Genomic DNA, 21,209 nt, shown 5'->3' with positions numbered 1-21,209 from the left:
CCTAGCGACGTCTTGAAATTTAAGGGGATATCTGGAGATTACAATAGGTATTGAAATATAATGAGAGGTTGTGAAATCAAAGGCGGATAATGTACTTCGAAGGCAGCTAAGGAGATTTCAAGGGATGTCCTGAAGTATCAAGGCAGACCCTGAAGTATAAAGGCAGGTCCTTAAGTGTCAAGGGAGATCTGAAGACTTCAAGGGAAGTCCTGAAATATCAAGACAGGTCTAGACATTTCAAGGGAGGCCCTGATGTTTTGAAATCGTGACCTGGAGATCAAAAGTTAGTTGTTGTATGACGAGAGAGCCTCTTGTCGTCTTGAAATATCTAGGGTGGTTTGGTATACATATTATGGTCTTGGCATACCAAGGGAGCTCCTAAAAGTCCAAGGTTATTAATATTTCAACAGAGGTCATGAAATGTGAATTATAAAGTATTTGTTTGTATTAAACCATCATTGACTGAAGGTTTAAAAGATTTTAATTCATTGATACTTCTTGATGAAAGCAAATATGACGAAAACTTAAAAATTTCTTAACTCAAACGTATCGTAGATTCTTAAAAATGTTAGCAACTAACAGCGTCGATAGACAGGTTCAGAAATGATAAGGTTGTTTTAAGAATCGAAGAGTGTCGAATTTAATAATTATGTTTTACAAATAATGCGCAAGTCAATGAATCGAGTTGAATCACCGGTAAGATTCTAAAACTGGCCATTTAGGACCGAACCAAAGATTTAAATGCACATAAGCCGATTCAAAATAAACCGTGTCTGGGGAAACTGAGGTGGTTCGGTTTGGCTCTGTCGATCCATTTGGATGTTCAGCAACTCAAAAATCAAAAAGCCAAGTAGTTCTCTCTGTTTGTACAATCTCAACTCGCCTACTAATAACTATCTAATTATCTCAGTCTACTTCATACAAAAAATGAATTGAAAAAATGCTGAATGTCTCCTTACCTCTTTTGATTTTTTCTGGTTCAGTTGTCAACTTTTATTATACGGGGTTACCAATTTTAGTCATTTTTGTATGCTTACAAATTTTGTAATTTTAACATATTGTTTTCAACAAATGGTTGGACATTTTTAATTATTTTATAAAAACATTCTGTTTATGTTGGTATATGTATATCCAGATACACATGTGTATACATATTTGTTTGTGCTCAAAATGAAGAATTTACAAATAAACAATCTGTCAAAGTGACTGTGACATGGACCGGATCCAAATAGCTCGTAGCAAATTGTATCGGTAGTGTATGTACATCCATGTTTTAAAAGATTTCAATGTAAACACTGCCCAATAAAAAAAAATGATATAACTTGTCCAAATACAAATCGCAAAATCAAATAAGAATACAATATTTTACATGTAATCACGCCCTTATATTTTCATTTTCAATAGTTGTCATTCTTGACTTCAGAGCCTGAACAAAAGTCAAAAGAAAACACAAAAAAGAAGTACAAAAACGATGAAAGTTTTTTAATCGACAACCACCACCAAAAGCGAAAATTTGACAGTCGAATTTTCTTATAAAATAGAATAAATTTAAATCTTAAATTAAATCAAAAAATATCTTTAATTCAAAGTAAGTTTGAGTGCACAAACCTTAGTAAATTGTAATTCAACTTAAATGTATATTTTTCTAATGATTTAACAGCCCTAAACCGACAAAAATGTCCCTAATCGATAAATTACAAGAACCCGATGACAACATTCCACTGGCTGATGATGATCCACAGGGTAAGTAAAATTCCCCACCCAAATATTGGGTTTGTTAAATGCAGATTGCAATTTATTTATCCTTTCTCTTTTCTTTTTTATTCACAACACAAAGTTATCATCAATGATGACGATGTGCCACACATTCCCAACGGGCGTTCAATGGATTCCCTTCGTTCGTCCTACACAAATCGTAGTTCAACTCCGGACTCATCGAATTCCCTTGAACCTGATGTAAGTCCAGATGAAAAAGAAGAAAAAGCCCGTCTCATTACACAAGTTCTGGAATTGCAAAACACCCTAGACGATCTCTCACAACGAGTCGATTCAGTCAAAGAGGAGAACTTGAAACTTCGTTCGGAAAATCAAGTTCTGGGTCAATATATTGAAAATTTGATGTCAGCTTCGTCTGTATTCCAATCGACATCACCAAGTGCTAAAAAGAAGTAAAATGTGGATTTTAAAAATCCTTTTGGGCTTCATGTGGCTTTTAGCATTTGTATATCTCGAATTTTTATCATAGAAATCCATTTATTATTAATTTTAAGTACCTACAGCACTTTATTTTTAAGATATTTTCTTTATTCTTTTTTTTACACATTTTTCATTTCACTTTAGCTAATCCAATTTTCATAGCTTTTCTATGAATACTTAAATACGAACATATATATATATATTATACATAAATGTTATTTACAATTTATTATTATTTATCGTTTTATTAAATTCCTATAAAAATATAAATAGGACTGATATTTGTGTACCGCCTTAATGTCAGTTTAAAAAATGCCTCTTATATAAAATTAGATTCATGGATTTATTGCATTTTGTCTGCGTTTATAAAATAAATAAAGTGTACATATTTATTTATTTTATTTTCTAAATAAAAAAGCTTTGTTATAAGAGAAACTAAATTTGTTTTTTTTTATAATTCCAAAAATGAAGTAAAATTTTATACAAACAAGTAACGCGTTTGTCCCACAAGATTATTTGATATGGAAATATGTTAACATCATCTTCAGCGGTGGTTTTTTAACAAGATGAGATTATTTTACTTCTCTATCAAGCAGTTAATCATCTCAAAGGCGTGGAAGACATAATTTCACTTATTTCTTTAGTGCAAGCATGATAACGTCTACCAGAAAGTGACAAATTAAGTTCTATCCAGATTTTCAATGTGATCAACATGTTTGCTAAAGGTTATTTTCTTAAAACCTTTATGTTTTACACAAATCAATATAAATGTTTATTTTTTAATACATTTTTTAAAGTTCATTCTTATCAAAATGTTTGTTAACATGGAAATACTCATTTTTCTTATAAATGACACATTTTCCAGCTAACGATTGGAAGAATAGTGTAAAATATCTCCATCCGTATAAATCGTAGAGATTGTACATAATTTCTAGCATATCCGGAAGTCCTTTCTCACATACCAATCAGAAAAAAATTCTCGTAGGCGTAATTTTCTCTCGGATGCCTTAGAATTAAGTTATGGTTAGAATGAAGTAAGTGTAAGCCTTTAACTTGTATAAACTTTTTGTGTCTTATTTCGAAAAATCAAGAAAAAAAAAACATTCACTAAGGTAATAAGGTCACTTTTTATATTTGAAGTCTAGAGTTGAGAATGTATTCCAACTTTTTAAACAAATATTTTATGAATGGGGGCTATAGAGGTTTTTAATTCCATTTGTATGCCAAAGGTTTGAAAGGAGGTGTTGTCGCAAGTAGATTCTTCTTTAGCTATTCTGTCAACACTTCTGTCTCTAAAATAAAAAAGTTGTAGCCATTTGCAATAGGCATAGCTTAAATCTTACGTTAAGAATTCACTTACTGAAAAACTATAAAGAAAGACAAAAGTTTTTGCCTTTTTAGCACGATCTATGCGAACTAAAACCATATCATTTTTTTCAGAACGTTCCAGTTATATTTCTCATCTTCTTTGATGGCAACATTTAGTTGGATCTTTACTTAAATAATAAATACTATATTATAATAATATTCGAAAAACAAAATAAATACACTGCCAACCACTAGGGTGAGGTCACAAATTTTGCAATCGATTTTCGCTTTTTATACCTGTTGGAAGTTTTGTACCCAGTAAGGTTTATTACCGGTGAATATTACGCATTTATAAGACTTAAATTGGAAGCAACAGTTGGAATTACCAAAGATCAAAAAATAAACTACTCGAAAAGGATATACGAAGATGCTTTATTAGTATGAGGCCGCATGAAATAAACAAAAAAAAGACCTTGTCTTCATATTGCCTGTCACATTCATAAACTTAACGAGATAGCCATGACCAAATGTTTTTAATTAGGTATGTTAAAATCCATTGAATTATAATGACCACAGCAAGTGTTTTCTGATGGAATTTAACTTCTAATAACCCTGGAAGTGTGTATTGAAGAATTGGAGAACTGGAGAGTCCAAGTCAGAGGTCTTAGAATGTTTTTCATTTACGGAAATAGTCGTTCTAGCAATCATTTACAGTTGTTCCCATTTATTGTTACGGATAAAATCTTAATCTCGTTTGTAGGTTATAGCTCCCCACACCATTACACCTGGTAGATGCCTTGTCAAAATAAGCTCATCTTTTACTCCTCTGGATAGTATGAAATTTTTGTTATCCTTCAAATCGGTGTTATGCTGGATGATAACCAGCTTTTGGCCTTTTTAATTTCAAGAGTCCAAAAAGCTCAAAAAGTCAGTCTTTTCGGAACCCAATTTTGTTCCAAATAAAATCAAATTAGTTGTTGCTATGCTCACAAATATACTATACAAAAGATTTTAAAAGATCGCACTTGTAAAGTCCCAGTGAAGAGCCTTTTTAAAAGCTTTTTAGTAGTTCATTATTTGATATCATTTTTGACTCAAATGCAATTTTTAGCGTATCTCGAGCATAAATGAAATTATGCCTATTTTACAATAACTGCAATACACTCAAGTTTCAAGGAAATTACTTTTCAATAATTTTGTTAGAAAAATTCAAATAAAAACGGAATTTGTTCCTAATGGTTGTGTTCACAACATTAATTTCTCTTCTTCTACTTATTTTTGTTTATTCTGTGTAAATGTAATTAAAATTATTCAAAACTACTCCCTTTCGTCTTTCTATTTATTTCAAACAACCACAAGAAAATCATCATCTACTACAAATAGAGTTCAACATCAATTTCAATTTCAGGGTTGCTATTTGTTATTTGTAGCGTTTTTCTTGTTATAGCATTCTAGATGTTTGGTTTTATATACCTACGTATATACATGGAAAAGACGTGGTGGTCATGTCCGCACGACAACGTCAAAGAAATTTCTAACCTTAAAATGATCATGAAAAAACATTTGTCTTGCTTCTAGATTGATTTTTTAGTAGAAAGAAATGTATTTTACTATTCATTCGTTTTACCAAACGCTTTTAGATTATAAAAAATATTACTTTTTATTAAATATTGGATTTTGACTTTTGGCATATCATGTCAAAAATCATATAGTTTTCTTTTCTTTTTTACATTTCCATCTATGTAAAGATTATTTAGATATATGACTATCTCGCTTTGTCTTAAATATGCTGGAAGTAGTGTGTATACCCATACGTGAAAGTGTGGTGAGCGTAACATATTCTAATGTATGTAAGTTATTAAATTCTCAATATTGCTAAAATAATTAATAATTTCAATAGCATTCAAAAAATTAATGTATTCAATTGAGGCATCTCAAAATTAAGTATAACTTTTCTCCTCCTCTGATAAATTATTAGAAATAAAGATAAAACGAAATACATACCAAAAGCATCTACGTCATCTCTGATCTAGTACACCACTCAATTTTACTCTACTCCGTTTGTTTGTAGATTATCAAGTATTTGTTTTAAAATTCCATTTAATTAGTGGTTAAGAGACAAATATTTCATTTTACACCCAATTCATTGCTCAAAATACTTATATGCATGTATTTTTTTGAGTTAAAATTGATTTTTCAAAAATATTCGTTCACATAAAACCAACAATTTGTTTTACTGAATGCTTCCAATCCACACACAGGGATGACACTTCAGCTGTCTGTACTAGATTTATACCCCACACCGACTGTACTAGTTTTTAAATATGTCTCGCATTTGTTTTTGGCGTTTCCATCGATGCCGATAGCTTTTAATAATTTTTCGCTAGTAGAAAATCATACAAAAATACGAAAATTATCATAAATATTTTATCGAGTGGATGATGGAAGAATATCAATAAAATTTTAAAGAATATTTTATCAATTTTGAAGTGAAAAGTGTATTTGAAAAATTATTTTGACGCATTCGAGTGTGTTGCGTGCTCTTTTTATTTGAGTTATAATAGAGGTTTTGTTGCAACGACTGTGACTGTAGTTTTTCTTATTTTTTTCGGGATATCGCAAGTCCACCGACAAGTTGGAAGTTTGTTTTATGCTAGGAAAACATTTAGGGATTTAATTAATATTCTTAATTGCATAGCAATTTGATTGAAAACTTGTGAAAAGTACAAATCACATAAAATAAGGTAAATATAAATGGATTTATATGTAAATGTAGTTTCATTTAATTTTTGCCCCTGATTGTGGTGTCTTTTTTGAATTTTCTATATGGGAGTGAGTGAAAGAGAGTTCTAATCAAAGTGACATTCGATGTGTGGATTAGAAGAGTAAAGACAATTGCGCGTCGCTTCGGCGGGAATGTTACTTGATTAGTTGGAAGAGTTGCCATACACACTCTTGGTGGAAAAGATTTGCATTCTTTTTTAAAAAAAGGAAAAATTATTTTTAATGGTGTGGTCTTATGTGGAAGAGTTAAAATAATTATTAAGGAATTAGCAATTCTTGGGTTTATTGGTTAATTTTGTAATGTAATTTTGTAATCTTCAGAGCCAAAAATTGAAATACTTCGTTAGTTGTTTTGAAAGTGATTTTCTTTCGTTGGATCTAAAAAGAAAGTTATCCTTTTGTTATCAAAACTTGACTACCTATTTGCTAGTGCATAAATTAAGTTGAATATAAAAAGATATGAAATAGTGTGGCTTCAAGAACTTAGCTTAGGTTAAATTGGCTGTCCATGATGGAATCGGAAACTCTTCGGCCAGTTTAATGGCCCATTGTGATACCACATGAATCTTGAGGCTTCCCCCTAAGATCAATGAAACAGTACAGGTATTTGGAACAAAATAGCAAAATAGACAAAATAGATAGATTGGTAATAATTGTCACATAGGCTCTGTTAGACCAAAAACATTGCCTTATTTTTACAATAAAATGCTAGCGGTTTTATAAATTTGAATCCAAAATGTAATTGCTGCCTAAAGAAATTCAGCACATTTAAAAAAAAAATACTTCGTCTTCAAATTCAAATGTAGTACAGACCTTTTGTATAAATTCTCACAGATCTGCTTTATGTTTTATCAAAATACATATACTACTACTTGGGACTGAAATTCAAACCACAAGTTTTGTTTTTAAACATGATTTAAATTTACATATATTTGAGTTTGTGTTATTAATCTTTAAACGTTTCTTTCTTTGCTTTCAGTTAATGCTTGAAACAAATAAATTAATCATCAATAAAGAAAAATGGAAGAAGTATCACAATCTGGGACAAATTTAAGTGATTCCTTCGAAGAGGAAAAACACACATTAGATGAAGATGAAGAAGCATCTATTGACAAAATTGTAAAGAATACTATAGAAGATCTTAAGGATGTAGAAGATGAATCAAAGGATGAGTCCAATGAAAAAGAAGAAGAGCCGAAAGAAGCTCATACAGCTTCGGAGCCTAAAGAACACAGTGACGAGGAAAAACAAAATAATGAAGAAAGAGAACATCCTGTTGATGATGGTGATGATGAAGTAAGTCAGGAGGAGCAAAAAGTTGATGAAGTAAGTCAGGAGGAGCGAAAAGTTGATGAAGTAAGTCAGGAGGAGCCAAAAGATAATGAATTAGGTCAGGAGGAGCCAAAAGATGATGAAGTAAGTCAGGAAGAGCAAAAAGAGGAAGAAGGGGAACAAGAAAAATCACCAGTTAACGAAGTAGTTGAACAAGAATCTACAACACCTGACGAAACTAAAAGTGTTGATCCACAAGATGATGGGGTTGAAAGAGAGCAACCTTCTGAGGTCACAGAAAAATCGGTGGCAGAAGTCGAAGAAAACGAATTGGAAGAATCAAAAGCCGACGAGGATAACAAGTCTGGTGAAGGAGGTGATCACGATGAAACTATTTTTGAAGAAGTAGATGCAAACGTATCATCAGAAAAGGCAACACATGCTGAGGAATCCGATATGTTAGGAGAATCTGATATGACATTTCCCAAAAAAGATACCAGCAAAGATGCGTTAGAGGAACCAATGGAAGTAGATAGTTTGAGTAATGATGATGTTGAGATGACATCAGTTGAGAATGAACAAACACCAGCTGAAAAGGAAAAAGAAAGAGTGCCCGTTGCTGCCGACGATGACGACGATGATGAAGAGCATGAACCTGAAAAGGAATCACCAACTGAATCAAATGAATCTCCTGCCAAAGAAGCAGAAGATGATAAAATGGAAGAAGACGCTGAAGAAAATATAGAAACAACTAGCACTACGACGCCTGAAGGAAAGGATGTTGTTGATGATGGAGGAGATCATAAAGATGGTAAAGAAACCGACGAACCCACAGATATTGCTGATCTGACAAATGATGAAGAATCACCACAGCAAACTACCGACAAGAGTGTTGATAAGGAAGTGCATGAAGAGGAAGAAGAAGAGGAGGAAGATGAAGAATCAAATAAAGAAGCTACCGAAAAAGATGCCGAGGACGACGATGGTGGTGTAGATAATGATACAGAAATGGCAGAAGACGAACCTGAGTCAAATGTTACGTCGGCAGATGCTAGTACTTCAGCAGCGAGAGAGGATGATGTTGATCGTAAGTATAAGCCTACAGCTTTTTTAAATATATTTTCAAAAGACAAAATACCTTTGATCCCAAAACTAATCTTCCATTGGCTGGGAAAAATAATTATAATTCTCATTTACCAGAAAAAAAATAAATTTAAATTTTACGTAAAAATAAAAACAATATCTTAAAATTGACATTCGGCAACCCTATGAATGCTGACATTTGATTTTTAGTTTTGCCGTTGTATTGTTTTTTTTTAAGTAGTGTAGTACATACACGCCGAACGCTTATAGGGGGTTCACATTCACCAAATTGTCTGTGCTTTGGGTATGGTGTGATCGAATAATCAGATTTAAATAAAAGTTTTGTATATTCGAAGTTGTCATGTATTATAATATTATGTGAAGAAATTAATGGTACACTTTTTTATTTTTGTATCTATAAATTACAAAATGAGAACACCCCTTAAACCATTTTAAGTTCTAACAATTGCAGGGTTCACATTTAAATTGCAAACATTATGTACCCATTTATAAGTAGCAAGTTTAATACGTCTTTTTTTAGACACTGAAAAAGTAGTGTACGTTTTATGTACATAGCCTGAAATTACTCTAGCATTTTGCTGCCACTGACACATCATCATTTATTATTTGAACGCTTATCACTTCTTGTTTGATGTTTTTATTAGTTATTTTAAGTGAGTCCGTTCTTTTAGAAAAGACACATTTTTTTTAAATTTATTGTAAATTTTACTCTTGAAAATACCTATTTTGTTTTGCTGTTTGTGGAAGTATGTGCACAGCCTAAACCATTGACTTAATAGATGAATGAACTGCTAGACTGCGTTCTAATTGCTTGTCACTTACAAACCCATTTATAGATAGCTCAAAAATGCATTGAGAAATAAGTGTCAAAAACAAATTAGTAAGCTTTAAAATAAGCACGATACAAATGCTAAAAATTCTCTATTTGTTTTATTCATGCCTATAATGGTTGTTCATATGAGAGCAAGCAACACTCAACGGGCTAATTTTTAAATTAGGTTTTCGCTCTTATTTGCAAAATGCCTTATTAAATAAAGGGTGTTTCGGAATGAATGCCAACGTAGAGGCTCAATTTTCGTAATTTTGCAAATTTTCTCTTTTAAGACTTCAATCATCTTGGGTATATAAGACATATTGTGGTGGTCTTAAATCGCTCGATCTTAGGGATCAAGCCACAGGCCCACAACGCAAAATAATATGCTCACCAAATGTTTCCATCAATATATGATACGTCATGCGAATGAACCATTCTTTTAATTATTCTGATTTATTCTAAACTGAGTATAAATCAAGTAAGATCTTTCATGAAGATAAACTCACAAAATTTTCTAGTGCAATTCCTTTTTGTAAAGGTTAATTATGTTGATAATATTATGAAGGAAAACAATCATGATATCATAAATTAAATATTTAATTGTAAGCAAAATAGACTAAAAACATTGCATAGATTCTTTATAAAAATACAATTCCACTAAAAGTCTTAACATTAATAAAGTGTATGTAACAAAAAACAATTTTAACTAAACGGTGAGTATTTAAATAAACATTAACGCGAGCCTTAATTAACGCTTTTCACTACGGTATTCACAAATGAGATATTTTTTAAAGACTTCTTATGAAACATGACTCAAACACCAGAAGAACAAATATTTTAGTATTCGTACTTTTTTCTTGATTTCTAGTACTCTAATCTTTTACTACCTTCAAATCTAAAGAAAACAACACTGCTACGTCGCCATGTATGTCTAATTTCTACTCTAACTCCATTTTTAAAAGGAAAAGGAAACTGTTTACCGCTATATGACTATAGATAGCGGATTATTTATTCGAATTTGTTTTTGTTCAAGTAAACAGAAATAATCTTTTTAAGATGATTTATAAAACAAGGAATAGTTATAAAAGTTTATTTCCCACAAAAATTCGTTTAGGTAAGAATGAAGACTTATATTGAATTGTTTTCGTTTCAAAACAAAAATAAACTCTGTGTCTCTAATCCTCGTAGTTAGACTTTCAAGGCTTCGGTTACCCAATTTTATGGTCTGAGAGTTTCCCCTTTTACCTCCTCACAATTCCAAAAAAAAATGACCCTACGTTATTCTAATTCCAGCAGATGCATCTCAACATGTGGAAAATGTTCAAGAACCCGAAGAATCTGACGTTTGTCTAATTCCCGACACTGAAACCGAAGTAACTGATGCCGAAAAAGAGCAAGCAATTCAAGCTCGTGAAACAGCCGATAAGGAAAATGAAGCCGCTGAAGCAGCAGCTGAGGCCGAAGCCGAGGCCACTTCTGCTGCAGAAAAAGAACAACCTGAATCGACACAAGAAGGTAAGAAATTAGATTTTTGTCTCTGAAACATTTATATCAATTAAAACACTTCTCCCTTTTTTTAATACTTAAAGAAACTCCCCAAGAACAGGAACAAGAACCATTGCTGGAGGAGATGCAGCCTCCGGGCCATGTCGAAGGAGGGACCGTACAAAAAATCATCATTTTTCTGGCGGTTTCAGTGGAAAAATCCTGTGCACACTGTAAAGAGGATAAAATTTGCGGCTATCGCTACAAGGATGCCGAGAGTGGTGCAACACAATATCTATGCAAAACAGGTTGCATTGATACCCTTTTGACGACTCATCCAGGAAGATATTTTATCCGTCGTAAGAAATTCCTCGTAGAAGAAGCCCCAGAAACGGAAAACACCGACGAACACGAATGCCTTGTGTGCAAGAAGAGCTTAGTAAAGAACAAGTATTTCTTCAAACAAGAAGATGAAACATTTTACATATGCACAGAAGATTGCTACAAGACACTCAGTTCTGAAGAACCGGAAAAGTTCAATCTGAAACGGGACTCAATTCGAGTGCGGAATATTGGACATACGACCATTTCGGCAAAAGGATCCAGCTCCTCTGATTCGCGTATAGTGGCACGGTCTGCTCAGGAGGCAGAGGCAGCTAAGGTCGAACGAACAAAAAGTTTCCTGCGCGTTTGCACTGACTGCAAATCTGAGATACAAGTGCGTCCCAATGGCAAGAACCTGATGTGGCAAACAATGGACTTTTGCGATGAGACATGTTTGGGAAAGTACCAACGTCGAATTGGTTCGAACTGCCAGACGTGCAACGGAGAAGTACCCCACCAGAGTTTGGGTAAATACTGTGTGCGTTTCGGCTTCGAGGTGCGTCAGTTTTGTTGTGCGGCGTGCTTGAACAATTTCAAAAAAGGTCTGAAGACTTGTTCGTGTTGTCAAAAAGACATATCTGGTAGTGGTGAAGGTTTCCTGGCTCCCGTCGGTGACAAGGAACAATTCAAGGACTTTTGTAGTCAGGCCTGCATGCGGCGCTACGATTCGATGGTGAATGCCAAGAAAAAACAACGCACCGATCGTTGCGGAGTATGCAACTTCGAGAAGCTGATGCGTGTCGAAATAACGATTGATGGAAATGAACACAACTTCTGTTCGAATCCTTGCTTTTCGGCTTTCAAGTTTGTGAGCAATATTGTGCCTGATCAATGCGGCATGTGTAGCAAGTATTTCGAGCGCAAGTCAAGCGATTGTTATACCATCTATGGAGAGAAACAGCGGCCAAAGGTTTTCTGTTCGCGTATCTGCTTCAATGTATACATCATCGTGAACCGCCAGATAACCTCATGCCAGTGGTGCAAGGTGAAGAAGTATGACTTCGACATGATAGTGAAGTTGGTTGATCCTCAGAATCCGCTTATGATGTGTTCCCTCAACTGTTTGACACTGTACGGGGTGTCATTGAACGCCTTTAGTCGAGCGGCGGTGAAATGTGACAACTGCAATAGTTGCACAACGCCACAATATCACTTAACCATGTCGGACGGCTCGATGAGGAACTTCTGTACTTACCAGTGTGTGATGCAGTTCCAGAGTCAATTTGCCCGCGTTCCGCTGACTCTTGATTCGGAGGCAGTGGCCTGCGCAACTCAACATGTTTCAGCAAAACCTAAAGCAACACCGACCGCGCCGTTCCCGACTGGCCTGCCAAAAAGAGTGAAACTAAATGCAGCTCAAGCGAAGACTACAACAACTTCATCATCGCCACCCAAGGCGCAACAAACTGTAATGCCGGTCATATCAAACGTCGCCTCATTGGCTTCAGGGCAAAGTGTGGCCCATTCTACATCGACATTGAGACGGGGTTCGTCACGCGGTCGCGGACGTGGCAGAAAAGTTGTCAATGAACGGCCGCCGCCCACACCCAGCCCTCCGCCGTCCCCGGCACCGGCGCCAGTAACAAGAACTCGCACGACAGCATCTCCAGCACCAGCGCCAGCACCAACGCAAGCTTTAACAACAAGCTCAAATAAAAGCACGCGAGGTGGAAGAAATTCTTCTCGATCAACTGGTACGCACACTCCTACCGACGTACAACGTCCCCTATCTCCCATAATTCAGAAAGAAGTGGAAACTAAAATCGTCACTGTACCACCATATCCTCCACTTGTGCGTAACGTCCAGACCAGTTGTCAGCCGAAAACCGAGGACGCATCAATTGACTGCCGACCCGAAACGGCAGAGATCGGAATTCAAACCGACGAGGATTACAGTACGAGGGTTCTCATTCCTGTTCCAGTACCGATATTTGTTCCACAACCAATGTACATGTATTCGGCGCCATTTCCAATGCCTATTCCAATTCCTTTGCCGATCCCGGTGCCCATCTTCATCCCAACTACACGAAACTCGTCCAATGGTATTTTGAAAGAGATCAAAAAGATTCAAGACAAAATGCCCGCCGATCCGTTCGAGGCTGAGCTGCTGATGATGGCCGAGATGGTAGCCGACGAAAAGAACGAATCAGATTCGGACTCTGAGGAGGAGATGAAGCCCGAGCCACGAATGATTGAAGTTCAATACCAGAACACCACACCAACGGTTGCACAGACAAATAACGTTGTAGTAAACATGGAAGCACAAAATAATTCGTCCTTTGGCGAGGACGTCCTACAAATGGCACTTAAAATGGCCAGCGGGGAATACGAAGAGCCCGGTGTTGATCTGGAATCAGCAATGACGGCAAACACAATAACCAACCCACCGCCGGGAATGATTCATCCATCACACGTGCAAGAAGATTCTGGAATGCAAATGGGCCATCATATGATGATGGAACAAACACAAAGGTATTCCATATATATTTTTCTTAAACTTGGACGGACCAATTTTAATGGTATTTTTGTTATTTCAGAGGTGGACGGGGTCGTAAACGTGGTGCAATAGCTTCTCCCATCACTCCACGCAACAATCGATCACCAATCAAACGACAGCGTCTATCTGTAGACAGCACACCCCCACAACAACCGGTGATGCCGGTCGAGAAGCCAGACGCAAATATGTGTCTCAAATTCACTTTCGGTGTGAACGCCTGGAAGCAATGGGTGATGACGAAAAACGCTGACATTGAAAAGAGTTCAATAAGGCGTCGTCTCTTCAAAACCGAACTACTCCAAATGACAGCCGATGAATTAAATTATTCCTTGTGTCTATTCGTCAAAGAAGTCCGAAAGCCAAATGGCACGGAATATGCTCCCGACACAATATATTATTTAGTTTTAGGTAATTTTACAGAAATAATATTTAAAAAAATAGATAATTTAAAGATAAATCTATCGTTTTAGGTATCCAGCAATATCTTTATGAAAATGGTAGAATAGATAATATATTCACTGATCCTTATTATGAACGTTTCACTGATTGTCTAGACGAAGTGGCACGTAAATTCTCGGTGCTATACAATGATTCACGTAAGTTAATGTTAAAACTTTTTTAAATTCATTCTCAAAAAATAATTTCGATTTTTCTTCTTTTTTTTAGAATATATTGTAACCCGTGTAGAAGAAGAACATCTATGGGAATGCAAACAATTGGGAGCTCACTCACCCCATGTCTTGCTGAGTACTTTGATGTTTTTCAATACGAAACATTTCAATCTGACGGTAAGTTCAACAAGAAAATCTGAACTATAATTTTTAACAATTCTTCTCAACGATTTCAGAACGTCGAAGAACACATGCAACTGTCATTCTCACATATAATGAAACATTGGAAGCGTTCAGCACAAAATACCAAATCACCCGGTACAAGAAATGTGCTGCTGCGATTCTATCCACCACAAGCTGGGCTTGGTAAGCTTCTTAACTTCAATTTGACCAAGTTTTTGATATTAATTAAGAATTTCTATTGTAGATGCAAATCCTCGAAAAAAGAAAGTCTACGAACAGCAAGAAAATGAAGAGAATCCTCTTAGGTGTCCTGTTAGGTTATATGAATTCTACTTGTCGAAATGGTAAGCTAAAGAGTTTTTCACAGAAATTAGAGCTTATGAAATAAATACTTCTTTTTTTTTTAAATTAGTCCTGAAAGCGTGAAGACTCGAAATGATGTGTTTTATCTTCAACCTGAACGATCTTGTGTACCAGATTCACCAGTTTGGTATTCAACGCAAGCACTAAGCGAGGATAACCTACAGAAAATGCTTCACCGAGTAAAGATGGTCAAGGAAATAAACATTGCGTTATTGACAAGTTAATTTCCACGCTGAGAAATGAACGGATAGATTATGAAGAAAAATATTATAAATGTAGAAGACAAGGGTCAAACAAAAGGCCATGCGAACTGTGAGCTAGACTGTAAATCATGCATTAATAAATTCTTCCTCACTCTGCGGGTGTTTAAAATAACAAAATAAAAACAAGTAAAAATAAAATATTATTTATACCACAATTTATTTTCGTCTCATAAATATGTGAATAGAATTTTAACAAATGAAGACAAAAATTATGAAAAAGAATAAAAAACAACTTCAAATAAATTTCTTTAAATGTTGTTGATATTTTTACAAAACTTAACTTTTTTTTTCTTAAAAATAAGGTGCGTGGCACAAATAAATATTTTTATTTTCTTCTTGTTCTTTTTTTTTAAATATTTAACAATGAAGTTTTTTTTTAATAAAAAGGAAGGAAAACAAATAAAGTTCACACATATTTTTCTTAGTGTTTTCTTTTTACGTAAAATTAATTACTCGAGAAATAATTTGATTTTGTAAATTAAATTAAAACAAAATAACTACACATTTATAGAGACACTTAGAGCGAGAATATAATATTATTTGTGATGCTTAACACAACTAAACTTAATGAAAGTATAAATAAAATATAATAAAAAAAATAAAAATCACAAGTTTAAATACATATAAAAGAATCAAAAAACACAAAAAAAATAAAAAAAAAAAACTTTAGAAGAATATATTAAATTTGTATGTACTTGTTTTTTTTTTTCTTTTCTTTTGAACTATTGAATAAGATTTATAAAAACTATATAATAAAATGATAGTTGTTTCAATAAAGTATATTGTGACAAATTACGTTGTTTTTCTTATTGTTGCTTGGAGGATACATCGAAGAAAATTTGAGAAGGTTCAGCCGGCATAAGGGACTTGAAAGTTAGGCAAGTTTCTAGTATCTGATTGGCCAGCTGCCAAAAAATTACCTTCTAATTAAGGCAACTTTAATGGAAATTTTACTGCAAAGTTACTCAAGAAAAATCTCCCTAACTTTTAAGTCATGTCAACTTTTATCAAAATGACAGTTGTTGACGTTTTTTCATTCAACTCAAAGCTGAACTTTATTACTTATGATTTATTTATTTTCTGCACAACTACATTTTATGCTTTCTGTAAAAGGGTTCCTTGTCAATATGGAAAAGACAATACAAAATTTCAAATCGTGATGGTCTTGTAGCTTGCCTGAGGAGTGTTGTTGAAAATAATTATTTTGGTACTCTTTATACTATGAACTTAAAGTACAGGTTTGCGAAGTAAAGTTCTGAATTTGAAATGCATGACACTTGAACAACCAACTAGTTGCCATGGTCAAAATTTACGTTCAAAGAATGAAGTTGACTGCAAATGAAGTCCCTTGTGTTGCTTGAATCTGCCCTTTCTCCAACCCTTAAAAAGACAACAAAAAGAGAATAAAGATTTCTTAAAAAACCTATTGGAAATGCAAGAGTATTTCTTTTCCAACAATTGGAAATTCTTGAAATCTGGGATGATATAGACAGCTTGCAAGTATTCAAGGCGAAAAATACGAAACATATATCAGGAAGAGAAAAACGCAAACGATATAAAATTAATGGAACTTAACGGCAGAAATTTGTATTTATTTAATAAGGGATTTTGTTTTGTATCTAGCTTTAAAGTTTATTTTTAAATTAAACATATATTTTGAGTTAGAATTTTATTAATTTAACAAAGCTTAGCCGGATTGATTCTCACACAAATCATTCCTTATACCGCCATTGATTATTGTTGCTTTCCCTTTTTTAGTAACCTTTTTATCAATGGCGGATCCAGGGGGAGGGAATTCAGAGATAATTAGTTATTTTTTCGAGGGAATTGCCTTTAATTCAAAACTAATCGCATTGCGTTTATGGACATGAGCCCCATTATATTTTGAATTATTTATTTTTTTTTATATGAAAACAAAATTTGTATTTTACTTCCTTAAACTTTGTTGCTAAAATTACTACTTTTAACTGAAGACTGGAACATAATATGAATCGGACATTAAGCCCTATTCAATTTGGAAAAAACTTTGATCATGCTTTAAATTATTTTCACAAAATTTGTTTCTAAGAAAAAGAGTAAATAGTGAGGTTCTTAAGAAGAAATCGTCAATTTAAAAATATGTTTTTTTTTTAAACTCTCTATAAATTTTGTATTCTTAACTTGGCTTCTTTCTACAAGAAAAATATATTTTGGTATGGCTCCAGAAGGGATACCCTCATTAAAACTTATTTTTTTAAGACAAAATTTAAAATTTAAAATGATTTTCGAAACAAAAATAAGTTACATTTTTAAATATTAAAATATGGGAAATGTTTTTAAACAGACTTTTTGGAAGACAATAAAAAGTTCTAGCGACCCAGTCGTGCATTGTATTTCTTTCATAATTGATTTGCTGTTGAATGCAAAAGATCTTAAAAGATATTGAAAAATTAAATAAATCCACTTTTGAAGTGAATTTGCTTTGGATGCTCTGTAATTGAGATTTAAACACAAATTTTAATAATATAAATGTCACAAATAAAAGTGACACTTTTGTTTAACAAATAGCCAATTGAAAAACATAATAAACGTTATATATTTATTGATTAGAAACTTTGAATCTCTTAAATTTTGAATTGAAAAGAGATTCTGAAACGTGTAATTTGTGAGTGCCACACAAACGTTTCTTTCCAACTTATTTGTTAACCTTAATTTGTTTTTAATTAATTTTTTAGAAAAATGATGTACTTATATGCACGTATATCCTCAAATCCAAGAACCAGGAATTTTTCTCTCTACAATTTGTATGTTTTGTTGACTCCTTTAAGGTCAAAATAAGAGTAAGCAGACTGATAGCGATAGTAATAATGGACTCCCGGAAATTGAGTCCGAAAAAAACTACGTCAAAAAAGGCCGACAGTTCTTCATATCAGATCGTCTCTCTTGAATTTTTGTAGCGTTCTTCGGCATTAATAGAAATGGAAACAAGAAAATTATATTAAATTTTTCGAAAAAAAGCTACGTTTCAAAACAATTTCTTACATTTCTGCGTAAAATGCACCAAAAACCCTATAAACTATTGGGTTTTAGATCTTAAATATGGCATATTTAGAAAACTTTTGGAATCTTTGATTGATTTTATATGTAGTAAGACATCCAAATTAAATAGTTAGACCACGCCTCCTTTACAAAACATTAAAGAACATTTTTAAGCGGTGAGTAAAAAACCATCTAAGTGTGTGACCCCCCCTGATTAAAAGTCTGGAACCACCCTTGCTTTTTATTTATTGTGGAACAAAAGTTGACACAACTTATAGTTCTCAAAAAATTAAAAAAAATGTATGAAGGCAAAAACTTAATCCCTGTCCCCCATAAATCATAGTAAGAAATTGATAATCTCCTTTCGTGAGGCAGAATCCTTTGTTTTAAAGGTTAACAACCAACTGCCGCTTTACGCGATTCCACTCTAGATTTTTATTGCCATTCTTCACTTAAATAAATACCATCCAGAGATTCCTTCCATCAAAAAAGTTCCCTCTTGGCTTATAGAAAACGTAATATCCGGTACCGATATCTTCTCTTCTTGAACTTGGACAGTTAAACCAAGACTTACAAAAAGCCCAAACTTGTTAATAATTTTTTATAAATCTCTTCAACATTTACTTTATTTGAGTGCAGGGTCATAGAGACATTCCAGGAAAATTCAAAGTTGACGAAATGGCGAAAAATGGAAAAATTTTGCAAATAATATCGCTATGCCGCTATCTAGTTTTAAACGTGTGCTACAAAGATGGATTTAGCTGTCACCAGACCTAATTTTACTCAAGCAACTCAATTCTTTTTGTAAATAGATTGAACCAGAGAGAAAAGAACTAATCTAATAAGTTTTTTTCTCTCTGGTTCAATCTGCCAAGAGATTGAACAACCAATCATTGTTATAGTTGTCTTTACCGGACACTGCTTAATAGGTGACATGCTTTTTGACTTGGAGCTTCTGCACCCCACCTGGGAGACTCTACTAAAATGATGCTAGTGATCTACTAAAATCCGATTTTTTTGAAATAATAATATAGGGAAACATATACGAGTAGCTTGGAAAGGGATTCCACATTCGTGTAGTACGACTAAAGAATGAGTCTCAGTACTTCATAGTACGGATGAAGTTAGGCTTGAGGGTAAACAAATGGGCAATTCTATTAGCGGTTAAACGGTTTAAGGATCGGAAACTAACTGGCTATTCCGCACATCAGCACTTTAACAACCCTCGAAAGAAGGGATCTTTGTATTATCGGTCAATAATAAGAGAGAGAGGAAGATTCTTTTTTGGGGATTTACTGAATCAATGCTGTCTGAAAGAAATTTTTAGGTGGAAAAGCTTTCACAGATGATTCACTAGTGTGGAAGAACGATTGTTCAGAATAATAGAAGGGATAACTAACATCCAGACCAGTGGATTAATGTATTTTTAAATCTTTTACGACACTCGCCGCAGTACAAATACGAAAAATAAATGGTCCCATAGAACCATTATCTTGCTCATGATTCAAAATGATGAAGTTTTTAAGGTTCAACGAGTAGGGAAGACTTTTAGATTCATGTTATATTACAACTGCAACGGACCAGCAATGGGTCTAGCTTCACCTACATATCCTGATACAATTCATTCAACGCACTTTTAAGATATGCCAAGACCATGGAATCTTGTCATACCCAATTTTTACAAGATGGCAGACATTGTATTGTCTTGTCATGTCATTCATCTAAATATAAATACAAATTTCTTCCTCGAAATAATCAACTAATAAATAGTGGTTAAAAAGATCGAACTAAGTGGAAATTGAAAAGTGCTTTATTCTAATAACTAAAAAGAGAGAAATCTGAGAATCAAAAATCTTACCAGTTAAGCCCTCACGAAGTTAAATGGGGTGAATTTATCGATTGTGTTTGTAAATAAAATAGATTGTTTAATGCTCTATTGTGAATAAACTCAAACTAGTATTACATATTTGACAGTTCATTGTTGAACAAGTTTTTCAAGTCTGAATTTGAATGTTCTTGTTTGTGCAAACTGCTTACATTACTGAATTGGTGAAATGCAAATAATGAATGATATTAAAATTGTTCGAAACTTCAAAAATTCTGGAAAAAATACCTAAAACTGTATTGTTTTACTTGCGTAAGTTGTACATATTTGTTTGTGTTGAAATCAATTATTTTACAGTATCAACATATAAACCCGGATTAGTGCTTTTTATATTATTGAATTTATGTTTTTGTATTTTTTTATAGGAACTACGAAAAGTAGCCCAAAATAATTTTTAAGAATCGTCAGCAAAATCTGGGAGGACTACTGCTTGAAAGAAAAAAATTAAAAATAAGGAGACCCGCTGTTCTTTTTAACCGCCCGCACCCCCAAAGAAATGCCTGGACGATGTTTAATATGCACAGCCGAGCCAGCATTCATTTAATTTATGTAAGTTATTTCTTCTATAAATCGAATTTCATTGCTCTTAACTAAGTATTCGGCCCGTTTAGGACTTTTTCTAATTTTTACTCGATGGTTCCGGGCCAGCTTTGAAGGTTTCTGTTTCGGTGGCGACTGCGCATTCTCCTTTCGGATGCTCTTTTAAGCATCAGGTTTAAGCACTGCTTTAAAATTTGATCAAGTTCTGGGGTGGAATCGGCTAAGGTGATTGTTGACTATCAATTTTTTGATAGTCAAATTGACTATCATTTTCATTCCGTCTGCGTAAGATGATTCAACTCAATTCAATTCGATTGAACAATTTCAGATTCAAATTGTCAAAATTCGTTGTTGCCTTGGTGAAATTTTAAATTGATTCTTATAAAATATCTAAATAAATGTTTCAAATTGGCTGATTTTGAATAAAATTGTTACTTTTCTTACTTTTTTCGAATGTCGTAAGCTTTGTCGGTCACAGGAATGTGTTTTTTAAAAGAAACAA

At 33.7% G+C, this 21,209-nt stretch overlaps 2 protein-coding genes and 1 long non-coding RNA gene across 3 annotated transcripts; all 3 read left to right on the top strand.

Annotated features, from left to right (window-relative positions):
* Positions 1-1,442: 1,442 nt before the first annotated feature.
* On the top strand, positions 1,443-2,586 carry LOC129939391 (short coiled-coil protein B). The gene is made up of 3 exons (XM_056047387.1): positions 1,443-1,588; positions 1,661-1,743; positions 1,838-2,586. The coding sequence occupies exons 2-3, from the start codon at positions 1,677-1,679 to the stop codon at positions 2,170-2,172; spliced, it is 402 nt and encodes a 133-aa protein (XP_055903362.1). The 5' UTR covers positions 1,443-1,588; positions 1,661-1,676; the 3' UTR covers positions 2,173-2,586.
* A 3,236-nt stretch (positions 2,587-5,822) lies between these two features.
* LOC129938596 (zinc finger MYM-type protein 4) lies at positions 5,823-15,640 on the top strand. The gene is made up of 10 exons (XM_056046255.1): positions 5,823-6,248; positions 7,268-8,647; positions 10,772-10,993; positions 11,068-13,819; positions 13,885-14,252; positions 14,315-14,440; positions 14,511-14,632; positions 14,692-14,821; positions 14,883-14,982; positions 15,051-15,640. The coding sequence occupies exons 2-10, from the start codon at positions 7,309-7,311 to the stop codon at positions 15,223-15,225; spliced, it is 5,334 nt and encodes a 1,777-aa protein (XP_055902230.1). The 5' UTR covers positions 5,823-6,248; positions 7,268-7,308; the 3' UTR covers positions 15,226-15,640.
* A 4,659-nt stretch (positions 15,641-20,299) lies between these two features.
* LOC129938438 (uncharacterized) lies at positions 20,300-20,910 on the top strand. Its single transcript, XR_008780465.1, has 3 exons — positions 20,300-20,419; positions 20,533-20,716; positions 20,779-20,910. It is a non-coding gene; the product is annotated as an uncharacterized LOC129938438 (long non-coding RNA).
* The last annotated feature ends 299 nt before the right edge of the window (positions 20,911-21,209 follow it).

This window comes from Eupeodes corollae, chromosome 1 (assembly GCF_945859685.1).
Source record: "Eupeodes corollae chromosome 1, idEupCoro1.1, whole genome shotgun sequence".
NCBI lineage: Eukaryota > Metazoa > Arthropoda > Insecta > Diptera > Syrphidae > Eupeodes > Eupeodes corollae.
Note: the sequence above shows the minus strand (reverse complement) of the source record. Positions and strands in the feature narration are given on the sequence as shown.

Excerpts from the sequence above, each read along its gene's own strand:
- LOC129939391 (XM_056047387.1), top strand. The coding sequence starts at position 1,677 with ATGTCCCTAATCGATAAATTACAAGAACCCGATGACAACATTCCACTG. Across the intron at positions 1,744-1,837 it reads GGCTGATGATGATCCACAGG|TTATCATCAATGATGACGAT; the intron begins GTAAGTAAAATT and ends CACAACACAAAG.
- LOC129938596 (XM_056046255.1), top strand. The coding sequence starts at position 7,309 with ATGGAAGAAGTATCACAATCTGGGACAAATTTAAGTGATTCCTTCGAA. Across the intron at positions 8,648-10,771 it reads GAGAGAGGATGATGTTGATC|CAGATGCATCTCAACATGTG; the intron begins GTAAGTATAAGC and ends TTCTAATTCCAG. Across the intron at positions 14,633-14,691 it reads CGAAACATTTCAATCTGACG|AACGTCGAAGAACACATGCA; the intron begins GTAAGTTCAACA and ends CAACGATTTCAG.